The sequence below is a fragment of the Oreochromis niloticus genome, unplaced genomic scaffold (genome assembly GCF_001858045.2).
Source record: "Oreochromis niloticus isolate F11D_XX unplaced genomic scaffold, O_niloticus_UMD_NMBU tig00007924_pilon, whole genome shotgun sequence".
Taxonomy (NCBI): Eukaryota; Metazoa; Chordata; class Actinopteri; order Cichliformes; family Cichlidae; genus Oreochromis; species Oreochromis niloticus.
This window is the reverse complement of record NW_020328850.1, coordinates 32029-47294: the sequence shown is the minus strand read 5'-3', so window position 1 is coordinate 47294 and position 15266 is coordinate 32029. Positions and strand designations below refer to the sequence as shown.

The 15266-nt window shown below is 41.5% G+C and overlaps 2 protein-coding genes and 1 long non-coding RNA gene across 4 annotated transcripts; 1 reads left to right on the top strand and 2 right to left on the bottom strand.

Moving 5' to 3' along the window:
* Window positions 1-299: 299 nt before the first annotated feature.
* Window positions 300-5947, bottom strand: LOC100691324 (uridine 5'-monophosphate synthase-like). The gene is given in 11 exon segments (XM_019355942.2): window positions 300-1355; window positions 1806-1920; window positions 2004-2179; window positions 2289-2406; window positions 2485-2540; window positions 2543-2641; window positions 2760-2833; window positions 2948-3135; window positions 3245-3369; window positions 3665-3818; window positions 5584-5947. Coding segments are annotated over 11 exon segments (1434 nt in total). The 5' UTR covers window positions 5734-5947; the 3' UTR covers window positions 300-1176.
* Window positions 5948-8799: 2852 nt separating this feature from the next.
* LOC106097316 (uncharacterized) lies at window positions 8800-11412 on the bottom strand. Its single transcript, XR_001223588.3, has 2 exons — window positions 9527-11412; window positions 8800-8882 (listed from the first exon to the last, which is right to left on the bottom strand). It is a non-coding gene; the product is annotated as an uncharacterized LOC106097316 (long non-coding RNA).
* Window positions 11413-11544: 132 nt separating this feature from the next.
* On the top strand, window positions 11545-14858 carry LOC102079425 (uncharacterized). 2 transcript variants are annotated; one of them, XM_019355941.2, is made up of 6 exons: window positions 11545-12187; window positions 12677-13147; window positions 13226-13288; window positions 13378-13917; window positions 14432-14509; window positions 14665-14858. In XM_019355941.2, exons 1-6 carry the CDS (start codon window positions 12052-12054, stop codon window positions 14841-14843), a joined length of 1467 nt encoding a protein of 488 aa, XP_019211486.1. In that variant the 5' UTR covers window positions 11545-12051; the 3' UTR covers window positions 14844-14858. The 2 variants fall into 2 exon arrangements, with proteins under 2 accessions (XP_019211486.1, XP_019211485.1); XM_019355940.2 differs by having other exon boundaries at window positions 12650-13147.
* Window positions 14859-15266: the final 408 nt, after the last annotated feature.

Genomic DNA, 15266 nt, shown 5'->3' with positions numbered 1-15266 from the left:
TGTGCAGAAGAGTGGGCGTTCCACTGAATAGGGTGGGAGTCTGGTTGGTTTCCTGATTCTGTGGTGACCACCTGAGACAGAGACACAGGAGTAGAGACAGCTGCTTTACCACTGAGGAGAACAGTCACATCTGTTCTCCTCAGTGGGAAATCATTTTGTAAAACCAGTAGCTTTACATAAGTTTAACAGTGAGTGGGTGTGTGGGAGGATTTTCCTGAACAGAGCAGAGAAAAACTGTTAAACACCAGCAGGTCTGTGAGATTCCAGCACAGATGAGAAAACCGTTTCTATTTCCACCGTAGTTTAATATTTTTCCTGTTTGGCAGAAACAAACTAAAAAAAGTGCAAAAAGACTTTAAAAACTGACACCAGTATAAAGCTTATAGTTCTTTTACAGTGTTATCTGACATATAAAACGTATTCTTCCAGTATGTACAGCTTGTGGTGTTGCTATATAGTCTCTTTTCCATCCAAGAAACAAGTTTCACTGCAAACTTAAGCATCAAATTTCACTATATTCATCCAAACAGATCCACAGAGGACGCATCACCCACATCCTGCACACCACTCTCAGCCACGTGGACAAAAAACAGTAACTATGTGAGACTGCTGTTTGTAGATTACAGTTCAGCATTTAAACACAACAGCGCTCGGCAGACTGTTCACAACAGTAAAATACACACCTGCCAAGAACAAGCTGCAAGTGTCAAACACTGATGTGATATCAGAAGCAAACATTACTGTGTACATCATCACACGCTGCCTACAAACACTCAGTTTACCTGCACAGGTCCTGTTACAGCTGCACTTTGAAACTGGAGGCAGAATTATTTCACAATCAGAATCTTTATTAATCCCTGAGGAGATTATAAGTTACAGCTGCTCCAAGACAGTAACAGATTAAACTATTTACATATACAATATGTTACAGAGTTTCTCTCACTGAGCGTGTTCCTGTGGCCAGCCAGCATGTCATGGAGTGGGTGGGAGGTGTTATCCATGATTGTCCTTATCTTGGACAACATCCACCTCTCAGACACCACCTAACAGAGTCCAGCTCCATCCCCACAACATTACTGGCCTTGTGGATCAGTTTATTGAGTCTGTTGGTATCTGTGACCCTCAGCCTGCAGCAGCACTGACAGCACTGAGCACAACAGACTCACAGAAAAACATTCAGATGCTGCTCTGGCCCACTCTCTTTCTGTAAGCGTCCCAGCCCGACTTTCTGTACAACTCTGCAGCTCCCGCCCTATCAGAGGCTGCCAAAATGCCTCGTCCCACGATGATGACATCAGAGCCTTTGTTGTAGACAACTTCCTCTGGAGTGGTGTACTGCTGGCCCAGCAGATCTCCTGTAAGGGGGGAAGGAGACAGAGAGAAGGGAAATGGGATTAAAGGGGGAGACTGCTGCAGACTTTGGGAGATTAGCAACAGCTATAGCTAGTTTGATGTACTACAGCACCACCCTGTGGTAGAAATGAGTCATGGCAAAAAGCAGACTTCAAGGTTGTCTGAGGTGCAGTTTGACCTGAACTTTACAAAAACAGAACGACTTCACACAAATCTCTGAATCTCCTGATCAGACGGTGCAGGCTTCACCTTCAGCTGTACAGACTGTGTAGGATGGGGCTCCACGAGTTACAACAACAAAGGATGTATCACTAAAAGCATGCACTGTGTATTCATGTGTCTTCACTCGGGGGGTTTCATATCAACACTGTGTGCACACCTCACTTTGTAGTTCTTCTGTTGTGAATTTATGAATAAAAGTGAAAATGTTCAACAAAAGCAGTCAGATTTACCTCCAGCCTGCATCTGCACCCCGGGGGTCATGTGGATGAACTCTGGCCTCTCTGTGAGCTTGGAGCCACAGATAAACCCCATCACAAAGTCCGAGTGCTCCTCTGCCATTTGCACCTGTGCAACACAAAACAGCTGTAAGCTGAAACACAAAGCACATGTAAACAAACTGAGAGCAAGTCCCACACAGATGTGCTCACCGCAGCCTTTGTGTATTCACCAGCAGCCAGTGATCCCTGGGAGCTCATCTGAGCTATGAGCAAACAGCCTCGGCCCAGAGGCTTTCCTACAGCGCTCAGACCTTTCACCACTCCTGGCCCCGGCACTGCGTGGGCGTTTACTATGTGGGACCAGGAGGAAATCTGGTACAAACCACCTGGAGAAAAGACAGAAGATCACAGCGTTTGAATACTTTGGATATAAACAACACGATTTTATGTCATCTTGAATTTACACGACCAAAAGAAAGTGTGAAATGGTCTCACCCTCATACTGATGCTTGACTGTGTTCCTGATGTCAGCAAACTTGCGATCTTCAAAGATGAGGAAGTCGTGTTTCTCTGCTAAGGCTTGCACTTTCTGAATGAAGGCTAATGTGTAGCCCTGTAGCACATATGGAAAAAACCCATCAGCTTGTTTGTTACATGTACAGATTGAAGGTTTGAGTTGATCCTGCTGTACCTCCAGGATGTCTACATGGGTCTTCAGCATGCAGATCTTTGGACCGAGCGACTCGGCTGCAGCAGCTCCTCGCTGTTGGTTACATCAGCAGACACACAAAGGTTGGACTGCTTCTCCTCCATAATCTTCAGCAGCTTTGATGCTGGAGGGTGAAGGTCTGCAGATACAAGAAGGAACAAATTAAGAAGGAACAGAAAATGAGAAACCAAAGAAAACACCACCATCTGCTTGGACTTTAAATAACTTTAGATAATTAAAGTTGTAAGACTACATACTTGGTAACTCGGCTCTGTCTGAATAACTGAGCTGCAGCTTCTTACTGGCAGGAGAGTCGCTGCCGTTCTTGGGGCTGAGAGAGAGTGAAGGTGACAGAGTGACTTTACTGACTTTTTGTTCCTGGATTGTGAAGCAACACAAGTAAACACTTGAGCCCCACTGGGGGGGAAACTCTGTAAAGTTGTACCTGAAAGTGTTGTTGTCCTGGATGAACCTGTGGACACTCTGGGCGGTTTGGGCGTCGATGCGTTCGGCTGCCTGCAGCACACGGAGCAGCTGAGATATGGAGATGATGGGATGGAGCTTGATTCCCTTTGAAGCCAACATCTCCACACCACCTTGCTCTCTGTCCATTAGGACCACTGCATCCGTCACCTTGAATAAAAACATGTCAGAGGTCATTCTTGTGTGCTGCTGCACTTGCTGACATCAGTGCAGCGTAACGATCGTATTATGAGCTTTGCTGTAATGTTAGATTCTGGACCTTCAGCCCCTCTTTGCAGAGCACTTCAGCCGTCTCCAGGATGCTGGTGCCGCTGGTCACCGTGTCCTCAATGATCAGGCACGTGTCCCCCTGACGCAACGACCCCTCCACCAGCCGTTTGGTTCCTGAAGCAGGGTTACAGAAGGCAAATTACGAGTCCATACTGAAGGACAAACTTCCACTTATTCTCAAACTGGGAAATATTAAACAATAATATCCCACGCAAGATGGAGGACCCACTTTCCTGTTTGCATTTTGTTTTTATAGGTTAGATTTGCACAGGTTCTGTACCAGAGACACAGTTTACTATCTGACTGCACTGGATACCTGTGGGTACAGCCTGAAGCATCAGGCTTTTCAAACATGTGGACTATAAGTCTGTTAGTCTTTTGAAAATGCGAGCAGTTGAGGGCGGCTCACCATAGTCTTTGGCCTCCTTCCGCCTGATGATCATGGGCAGTTCGTGTCGTGAGCAGATCACTGTGGCCAAAGGCAAGGCTGTGTAAGGAGCCCCACACACAGAGTGGAACTGCAGCCCCTCTTCTTGCACTCGCTCGTAGATGAGACTCACAACCTGGAAGAAAAAAAATATATAAAGGAGAGAAGAGAAAAATGAGCACAGTTTAGAGTGATGTGCTGCAGATGATGAACTTTTAATAAAATGTTCATTAAAAAGCTGATACATTTGAATGATCAGCTGTTTAAGGCTGAATGGTTTGAACTGCTCATCCTTATCTTATCCTGAGTGACCTGAAGAGGAGCCGTGCTGCTGCAGAAAGCTGCTGATTCATATAAAGATTATTGAGGCTTGAGTGAGTGATTAGCTGCTGACAGGTCCAGTCTTATCTGTTTTAACTGTCTTACAATATTTTCTGTGAAAGGAGGGGTTCACTGAAACTCAACCATTAAGTCTGCTAAATTACTGTAAAACACACCGCGTGAGTATTAATGTTACACAGGAACCGACGAGTGCCTTCAGACATGTTTGCCTTCAGAAAGTGCATCCAGCAGACGTTCCCTGTGTCCGGTATCGCTTTCAGCTGTTCTGAAGTCAGTATGTTGTAGTGATGTGACGTTCTGTATCGAGGCTTCGAAGCTTGTGTCGAGTAATGGAGGGGGCGTTTCCGCGATGCGCGTATCGAGGCTTGCTTCATTTATGGGAAGAGCTGAAAATGATGACGTCCGAAGCCTCGCTGCCCGCTGTACCACGTGACTGGTTCAGGAAGTGGTTCAAACTTTGCCGCGAGCTATGACAGCGATATAAACCCCTCAGACTTCATTCAAAATGTGGGTGTTTGATGGAGAGTTACGGTTAGTGAGAGTTTGGAGACAGTTTGGAGGTTTAGGAGAGTGAGGAGAGAAAGTCAGGAGAGAATGGAGCATTTTCATCTTATTCCTCCCAACAAGGTATGTAAATTTGTACAGAAGATGTGTTTTCATAATACTGATGGTGCAATACAATATATGTTAAGCTGTCTTTACTTTTGTACAAGGTGAAGTGTTTGCTATGTGCCAGGGAGCTGGGATATAACAACAACACATCATCCATGCTCAGGCACTACAGAGCTTTGCATGAGAATAAGGGGAACACCGATTGTGGAGCAAGACCAGGTGAGCCATCAAATGCCATGATAATATAGCATGCCGTAATGTTACTAAAGGATATAACAATATTATACAACTGTATTAAGTTACGTGTGTGATATTTATATTTGTGCTTTGTTTTTATTGTCTTTCCTCAGGAGAACAATCTCAAATAGATGAAGACCTGGTTAGCATGGTGATTGAGGACTCCCAGACATTTAGTATTGTGGAGGACAAAGGATTTAAAAGATCTGTTAAATCATTAAATCCTAGCTATGTTCTCCCCACTAAAAAGGCCATAAAAGCAGTGAAAATTTAGTTTTTACACAATAAAATGTGAACAGGCAGGACTGAGGCTCAAAGCCTCAGTGTGTAGCTGTCCATACCTCAACGTTACAAAAGCACAACCACTGTCCAAACCCCAACCACACCTCACAGTAAATGATCATTTCCATTTTAAGCATTTCCAAATAATCATTTTCCAAACTGCCAGTATAAATATACACAGTATGCTGCCATCACTACAATACACATGTTTTACACACTCCTTTTGTTGTTGACATTTACAGGCTGTGTACAAAATGCCACACTCTTCAAATTCATGCCAACTAATATTTTTATGTCCACTAGATGTCCTACTAGAGCAAATGAAGCTTCAAGAAGTTTTGCGCTGGGGTGAACCAATTGGATGAAAAGCTTCAGTGCTTCATGAAGCTTCATCTGCCCATCACTAGTATGTTGCGGCACGTGGTTACCTGGTTCATGAGCGCGGGGTGGGACACGAGCACCCTCAGGTCGATATAAATGGGAGCCAGCAGGCCGCTCTTCAGCTTGTATTCTCCGAACTTCACTCCGTTCACGTCGTGGAGTTTCGGGATTAAACTGGCAGTGGAAGCGCCGTCCATGCTCTCCGTATTCACGAGCTTCAGCTGGAATTTAACTCGTCCTCAAAACTTCCTCGCAACTTTCGCGCTACCTGGAACTCTTCCGCCAAATGTTTCAGAATAAAAGCGTCAATGTATGTTTTAAGAGCCTTTAATGTTTACAGATAAAATGTCGCGTAGCTCAGTAACGACGTGTGACGAAGCCTGGTAGAAAGAGTCGTTTTTTGTGAAAGTTAAACCATAAAGACTGGAATAAATAACCTTGCCGCAGGCTGATGCCCCGCCTCTCAGCTCTGATAGGCTCCAGCACGTGAAGAATGGGACGAATCAATGAGAAAGATACACCCTGACCGGAAGTCCCGCTTCAGTGGGAGTTCCGAAATAAAAGCACGGACGTCTCATACATTAACAAGCTATGTATTCAAAAAATAACTTCAAATCGATTTTTCACGCGTGATGTAAAGATATTTTATGTTATAATTTTATTATATTTTTAAGAGTTCTGGTCATAAAAGGGCTTCCTGCAACCTCCCCGAGTTTAAATAGGTGATGGCGTTTGCTGACTGATCTAAATTAAGTGAAATAAAAACATATATGGGAAATTTCTTATGTTTTTTTTTTTTTTTTAACGCTGTACATATGTTTATGTCGTAGGGTTTGGGGTAATATGCCTAAAAAAGACAGTTATGGCTCTGTCATTGACATTATCATGGCAGATGGCTGCCCTTCTCCGAGCCTGGTTCTGTCTGAGGTTTCATCCTGGTAAAAGGGTGTTTTTCCTTCCCATTGTCACAAAGTCATGTTCAAAGGGGGTAGGTTTATCACATAAATAAAACTGAATTGAACTGAGAGTCATGGGCTTGTTGCATTATATTACTGCAGTATTGTGCAGAATGTGACCACTACAATATAGATATATAGACAGTCAGTCAAATTCAAATGAAGTCTGAAAGCAATACGCACATTTCCTAACAATAATACCTAAACTGAAACTGGTAAACCACCCTGGAGACTGACACTAAACTTAAAGTGAAAATAAAAATGTGTGTGGAAACTTCAGACACTTTATAAAACTGTCATAATTCTGTTTGGCAGAGCATGTCCCATTCTCACCTGAGAAATAACTAGGAATGAATTCAGTCTCACCAACAGCCATGTGTTTTTATCAGTTTATTACAAAGATTCAGTCCACAGTGGTTCAGAGTCTGACACCAGCAACATAGAAACAAATTAATCAAAAATAATGTGAAATAGCATTGAACAAAATGCCTGAATAACAAGTGATAAAAAAAATTAATTCAAAAAAATGTAATCCATTGGGAAATTATGGTGAATTCTCCAACTTGTTTTTGAAAGGACAGTTACATTTAGGCCAGTTCTGCTTTTAATTGTAATTTTTTTAATAGAGTCTATAATTTGTATTGCTGATGACACATCACGTTCATGGTGAATTAAAGATTAACAGCAGATGCAATAGCACATCAAAAGTAACAGTTCTTATCCTTTAAAAGAAAGGCTGTTTCAGAGATCAGCTGCTCTGAGAACAGCAGGACACTGACCACAGATAGACACAGGACACAGGAGTGCTTCCCTTGTAACAAAGGGAATTACACTTCACTACAAAGAATGGAGATTCACCCTAATAAAAACTGTCACAGCAGTTTTATTTTAATCTGATTTTATTATTGTGTCATGTCTGTATATGTCAGTAAAACTGACCCACTGGAGCTAAAAGTTGTTTTGGTGGTACACTAACAATACTACATGGCTTTGCAAAATAACTCTCCCTCTTTCTCCTGATATGGAAGGACCCACAAAATGCTTTCCAGCATGATCTAAATGCATTTGAAATAACAGATATGGCAACAAAAGGTGGCTTCAGAGATCAGGGAACATTACAGAACATTTGGGGAATAAAAGTTAAAGGGGATGAAACAGCAGGAGTCGGGCTCTGACAGATTTTTGTGTTTAAAATGAACCTGATGGCAGACATGTTTCATTAACACCTTAACATAAAGAAGTGGTGAGGGGTGTTGGCAATGAATGTGAGACAGAGATCAGTGGATGGGGAGAAACCAAAAAAGCTCATGTTATACAAAAAGAGAATAAGTTTTTGTTTTCTGAAGCTATTTTGGACATTTTTAAAGTCTTCAGCATGAAGTTGCCGTTCATCGTACTGTGAGGTTACAGGCAAGACTTCTTTAAAATGGCCTCCAAGTTTAACCTGACACTTTTATTCATATTTATTTTATATTTGTATTCTGTATCTCCAAAGTCAGAATATAGTTACATTTTTGAGTCACTGATTTGCAAAACAAAAGCTAAACTCGGTTCCGACGTGAGTTACAACAAGTTACAAAACAGATCTCAAATTGAAACCCACGCCTCAGTCTGTCCCAGTAAATAAGCACATTGAAGTCACAGGACCAACAAGCTCTGTAAGTCTTTCTGACTGAATAAAGTCATACAAAGACAAGCTTGCATTTTATTCAGATAGCAACTCATCCATGTTCAGATGTTTTTACATGCTTCTGTTCTGTATTCTGATGTAATGGTTACACTTTTATTTTTCTTGATAAGAACTGATTTATGCTGAGATACATCCTTACACTGTTCAATGTGGAACAACAATATAACTCACTGAATATTTCATGATGTTGTTGTAGGAGGAGATTTATTGTCTGTGTTTTTGCCATGAGAGTCTTTGTGTGAATGCATGTATGCATCTTTTCAGGGAGAAGTCCACCTTTAGTGCTCTGTCTGACCACTCCCCTGTGCATTACCATGGCAACACTCTATCATCCTACCACAGATGCTCTGTTCAGTGGCCTGTTTGTGGAAGATTTAGTAATGTGTGCATCATGTTGTTGAATTGTAGGTTTCAAGCAGAAACCCACTCACTGTTACTCAGCACATCACACTCTGGTCCATTGTTTGCTGACTGTGGGATTTTCTCCAGCTTCCTGTGTCTGTAACCCAAACAGCAGGAGACAACAGGATGCAGGCGCATGTGTGAACACAGCATTAACATCACTAGATTCCCCACTGAGACAGATGCAGGAGGGTCAACAGCAGAGCGCCTCCTTCTTTGTTTTTTGGACTTTATTGTCTCTATTTTCTCTCTCACGGTGTCTCCTCTGCCTCAGGCCACAGCCAGGTGTTGAAAATACCTCCAGTCAACAGAGACATGTGACTCTTGAGACGGCATTTCAGATAGAAACACTGCTGAGCCTGAAGTGTTTCTGTCAACAATCACCAGATATCACAAGATACAGACACAGACAAAACTGTGTGTGCATCAATAAGAAGGCATTACACAAGATAATGAATCTTCACCTTTATCATTTACAGCTTTCAGACTAAAATACAAGTAACGGTGCACTCACTTCATGGAGCACACTAACTTACTTTTATTTTGTTGTGGGTTAAACATAACCAAAGGTTTCTAACCAAGGTCCTAACATTGACTGATTTATGGTCCACAAATAAAAGTCTGTGTGACTGTGTAAACAGTACACAATACAAGTAATGCAAGTAAACACAAACACTGACAGTAGGGCTGTAATCTGAGTATTTCTGTGCCACAGTTATGTCCAGTTGTAGAAAGCAGCTTCCATATTTAACAAAGCCTCATTATTTGTTCTTAATGTTTTTGTAGGTGAGAAAACTGACAAATTCAGCAGGTGAAAAAATAATATGTCTCTGACTGGATATCAACTAAAAACATTATCAAAGGGTTAAAAAATTAAAATGGGAGCATAAATTTGACATGAATGGAGTCAGTTATCTGGTGTTTAACATTTGACCCACTGACCCTGAATTAGGTGAGGTTTAGATTGACATGCTGCACCCATCCAGACCAATTCAGACACTCCATCAGCTGGTCTGAAATGGCTTGAGGAATACAACAACAACAACAACAACAACAACAAAATCAAGATTCAGCAGAACAAGTCTGATTCACTGATCTGCTGCCAATGTCCTGTTTCAGACTCCACAGGACGTCCCATATGTCCAGTGTCCGTGCTCTGATGGGTCAGATGGGTACGTGCATTTCTCAATTACCAGAATGTGAGTGTGTCTTACATAGTTAATTTGTCTGAATGGACAGTTGGATTATATTTTCACTTGAACCTCTATGAGGTGATATGTAGAAGGGTTTAGGGCTACAGTGCAAATGTAAGATTGTCTGTTTCTGGGCAGGATTAAAGACAGAGAACAGAATCAGCATTGAAAATAGCTGCAAAATGTCGGATTGGTGGGTTTTTTGTGGGTGTTTTGTTTTACTTAACTTTGCTTTTTTCTCTTGAAAAACAAAATCTGTGAGCAGATTAATACTTTTAGTTATTGGACATGAGGTCAAGTTCTTTCTCTACTGGTGACCTGCTTTATTGTAGAGCTGTTTGCAGTAAAAGGTGAGCAGCTGCTAGTTATATTGTTAATCCCACAGATAACAGAGACAAAAAGGATACAGCAAATAGATGATAGTGGAAGATGGATGCAGACTGGTTTTACTCTGTGAGGACAAATTTGAGAATCCCAGAGTTACTAAAACTGATTTAGAGCCACTTCAGTTTTCACAACAGTCAAAAACATTTTCATCGTTTCTCTGCAAAAGCTGCATTTAACCAAATCAAAAACAAAACCCACAATTTCAGTGTGTGTAAAGAAAAACAAAACATGAGAATGTAGAACAATGAGAGCGACGTGTTTAAGATGCAAGATCCAGCTCTTTCACTACTTTTAAGGACAGATGGAGGGTTTAACTTTTTACTGAATTTGATTGATTTTTGCGTGTTGTTCCTGATTGTGTCTATATGTGTCATTTTTGTGACTGTGAGATACTTGCTGCAGGTCTCCCTTGAAAAATGTTTTAATCTCAATGGGATCTTCCTGGTTAAATATAGATTAAATAAATAATAAAAGGACAGATGATTGAAGCCAGTAAGTATTTCTGTGTGTTTCTTTAAGACACACAGAGCTTTTGGATCATAGCAGAAAAAGCAAAAAGTGGAATCAAAACATGTAAACAGTTTGTTCACGGTGGCTCACAGCACAGACACGTGGACAGGAAGTCGTGTCATGGAGCTTTCTTTTCTGACTTGATGCAATAAAATGTTTATATACTCGTATTCATGAATCTCATGATAATTTGGGGGTTTTTATGATTTCTTTGAACTTTTGCTTTTCCAGGGTGTAATTATTGCACTTCATACGTCTTCAATAAAGTATTTTCCACAGCAAACTGTGAATTGATTGGAAATGGCAGTGTAGCCTTTCCCCTTATTATGAGCCTCTATTGTCTTCTTTCTGATTTCCTTTGTCTTTGGCGAGTAACAGTCGTCCCTGTCATGTTTTCAAGTGCCCTGTTTCTTGGAGTCTTTTTATGCTGATTGGATGTTGTTAGGAAGCCAACTGACTTGAGTTAAGGTGTGTTTTTAAAGGTGATTCATTACTGTAGGTGTGTTTTGAAAGCAAACATTAACATGGAGCTTTTTACTACATTACAAAGAAAGCCTACAAATGTATTTTATATTACAAAATGTACCAGAAGCTACTAAATAGCACTGGTGACTCTAATTATATCAAGTTTCATCAATACTGCATAAAATTGGGAAGAAGTTTAGGAAATTGTTCCATATTTCCTGGGGGGCTAATAATTTTGGCCTCAACAGGATATTATGTGTCTGACAACTCTTAAAAAATAGCAGTGTAATTTTTCATGTATTAGTGTATTTTTGCATGAATGATTTCTGTTTCTTCTCTGCATGAAACCTGAGTCAGTAACGGTTCCCTTGAGGCAAAACAAAACTGGTTTAACGAGGGCCAAATGGAGCAGAAACAAAACTCACCCGAAAACAAAAAAGCAGATTTGCTTCCCTGCTGTGAGGCTGCCATATATGGAGAGTCGTCTTGCTGCAGTTTCAGTCATTACCAAGCTGCTTCTCAGATTACATTTAGTCCCGCCCCCTCAGCACACAGCTTAAGCCACTGGTGAGGCAGCTTTTCAGCATGAAGGCGTTGCTTTCAGGCTTAACTGCCTGGTTTCCTAGGGAACCGTGCAGCAGACAGGCTGGGCGGAAAAGCGTTTCCGGGTCGGCTCAAACTTGGAGAGAGGAGCAGAGAGACAAAGAGGGGGTGATAGCGAGGTGGGGGAGGGTGAAGGCTCAGTGGAGAGGCAGTGGGGGGAGGCTGAGGTGCTGGCTCTACTCTCAGTGTGGGACCAGAGTGGACAACAGCACGTAGTAGAGAGCAGAAGCACATTTGAGGTGATTTCAGAGCGTCTGAGGAGGCTCAGTGTTGTGCGCAGCTGGAAGGAGTCTCAGCTAATACAGAAGCATGAGACTTCAGAGCAGGAAGCCTGATGCAGGCACGTCAGTGAACTACAGCCCAGGAGTGGAAGAAAGGCCGCTGGAAAGGCCACAGGAGGAAGAAGGTGTGGATAATCAAAGAAGAATCTACCCAGTCCAGCAAGGTAAATGTGTTCAACACCAACTGTACTAATGATGATAACATGACTTTGTTCACTTTGGGAAAAAACAAAAACTAGCATCCAAGGATAAAGCTTGCTTGTGCTAAAAACTCAGACACTTACATGAACCTCCTGAGACCTGAACTCTTCCATGGCATGCATTTTAATTTCTCTTTGATATTTGGGCTGATTGGGACCTGTTGAATGTAAAAACAAAGAATTATCAGAATTATTTTTTTACCTCATTTTTGTTTCTAAGAAAAAAATGAGAGCCACATATGAGGAGAAGAGTAGCAGTATAATGTCCTGGGAGGTGGATATCAGACCCTTGTAGAGCAAAATTGAGTATTTTGGTCTAAATAACCCAAAATGTGATGTCCATATATGTGGATCCTCGGAGATTAAAGTTTCTTTTTTTAAAATCACCATTTAGCCAAAAATGACAATGTCTTCATGTTTGCACAGGAATAAAGACTCAATTTCATTTTGCTGTTTCTGACTCTACGAATGTTGCTGAAGAGGGAATCCGCCACTGGACAGATGATGAAGTAAGAGCGCTGCTGTGCGTCTGGGCCGACCGCAACATTCGGGAACGTTTGAAAAGCACGCTGCGCAACAAATCAATATTCCAAGAGATGGCTCAGCAGATGCAAAGAAAATATGGGGTGATACGCGACTGGAGACAATGCCGTACAAAATACAAGAATCTGAAATATGACTATAAGATTGCTAAAAGTGCACACGCTGCAGGAGGCAGCAGTGCAGGAAGCCTGGGGAAGTACATGAAGTTTTTTGATGAAGTGGAAGCTATTTTACTGGACAAAGGACTGGAAAATGGGAGCATGGAGATGCAGAAGAGATTGTATGATGGTGAACTGGAAGCAGGGAGGCTACAAACACCAGCAGGCCACACGGGGCAGATAACAGGCTCTGAGAGGGAGGTGGTCATCGACATGGATGATGGTAAGCATCAAGTTTGCAATCAGTTGTTTTAGATTCAAGACTCCATGAAAATAATTTTCTTATTTTTCCTTATTTAAGATGACAACAGTGACGATTGCAACATGGACGGAGAAATGGAAATAAAGAGAGAGAGAAGTACAGGTTTGCCAACAAAGAAAAGAAAATCTGCCACCTGTGGAGTTTAGCTGCATATGTAAGCTTTTCCTTCCATATCTGTTCTTTTATTCCAGATGCCCATCGAGCTCACACAGACTCCAGCTCTGACCAAGTGGTCACAGTGTCAGACGCTGGTCGAAACTGGAGCGACCAAGAGGTGCGAGCCCTGATCCAAGTCTGGTCCGATGAGCGCATACGCAGGAAGCTGGAGAGCTCAACCAGAAAGAGGGACATCTTTGTCCAGATCTCGAGCAGGTTACTGCAGCAAGGCATCGACCGTGACTGGAAACAGTGTCACACTAAGTACAGGAACCTCAAGTATCTCTACAGGTGCCTTCAAAGGGGCAAGACTGATGAAGCTGACCCGAGATGCCTCATGAGGTTCTACGAAGAAGTGGACTCCATTATGAATCGCACGACTAACGACTCTCTGCGAGACACAGGAGCAGATTCAGACAGACTTATAATATCTGACAACTGTGATGAGAAAAATAAGGTGGACGGCAACTTGGCAAATTCTGACTTATCAGTAACCATCGAGGCATCAAACACTTACGAGTCAGAGCGGCATAAAATCAAGGAGCATCGTTTGGATCAAGAACACATGTTGATGAGTGAGCAGATCATTTAATCATCATTATCTTCAGTATGAATTAGATGAAAAGGTTACACAATGCTTTCAGTGGTCAGTTACAATGAGTAAGATAACCAAGCAGGAACACCACGGACAGCCAAAAACAAAGGTTTGGGGTTTTTTGTCCCTTAAAATATTTCTCAAAATCTTATATCAACAAAACATATTAGTTAGTATTTTAATTAAAACCTTAAAATCTACAGAGAAATTGTGGTTCAGTAAACTGACCCTTTAACACTGAATAGACTTGAAGTCAGAGGGAAATAAATATTATTTTCAAACCACCAACTTTCCAGTTAGTAAACAACTTGGTCCAACTTGAGCTGCAGCCACACAGGAAGTGGTTTTAAGATGTGTTTTATTTAAAAATGAGTCTCGAGGTGGTCGTAAGCCAGTCTTACTTTGTTTAGTACCAAGACAATTCTTTTCTTTTGCAGCAAAGAAGCATATCTATATCTGTTTTTGTAATCGCCTTAAATATTATAATTTTGCAGGTGCTTCTGAGAGTGAGGTCGATAAAGAGAATACTACTGCATCAAACAGAAGACTGAAGAGGAAAGCTGTGGATGAAGGTCTGAAATGTGTCTCCTTCTGAAATAATTAAATATGGATAAAAACATGGCTGTGAGCTAATACAATGCACAACTCATGAAACCCTGTTAGGAGCTGACATGTTCCACTAGTCGTACTTAAAAAGTACGTTAACCTTTGTCCTTCTTACTTCCAGACCCTGGACTGCACACATCAGTGAAAAAGCTGAACCCTCTTGGCCCTGTTGTTGCTGACAGACTGCACACCCAGTGTAAAGAAGAGCAGGACCACATCCCCATAATAAAGATCAACTCAGTCTGTTCAGTGGCCTCCCCTGCTCCATCGCCACAGGTAACATTCACTGATCTCATGTGACCATTACAAAACTGACGTATTCTCAGACATAATAAATGCTGGTGTGAGTTCTTTTAAAACTACACCAACTACTTGATTAATCGAGTGACAAATTATTAGTGTGAATGCTTGTAAAAGCATTCACAGTATTGTTATTCAAATCTTTATTAGTGTGAATGCTTGTAAAAGCATTCACAGTATTGTTCTTCTAATCTTTATTCTATTTTATCTATTCCGTACGTTTTTTGTACTCTATCTCCTTCAAAACCGTTCAACTTAGAAAAACCATTCAAACACTGTTAGATTCCTCTTCTTTTGGACATGACTGCTTCTATTTTTCTCATTTATAACATTTATATTTTTAAAATTATTCAACTTTTTTCAACAAAAATTTCCCATGTATTTCAATGGGGACACCCTTCAAATTCTCCTTCAACTTACTCC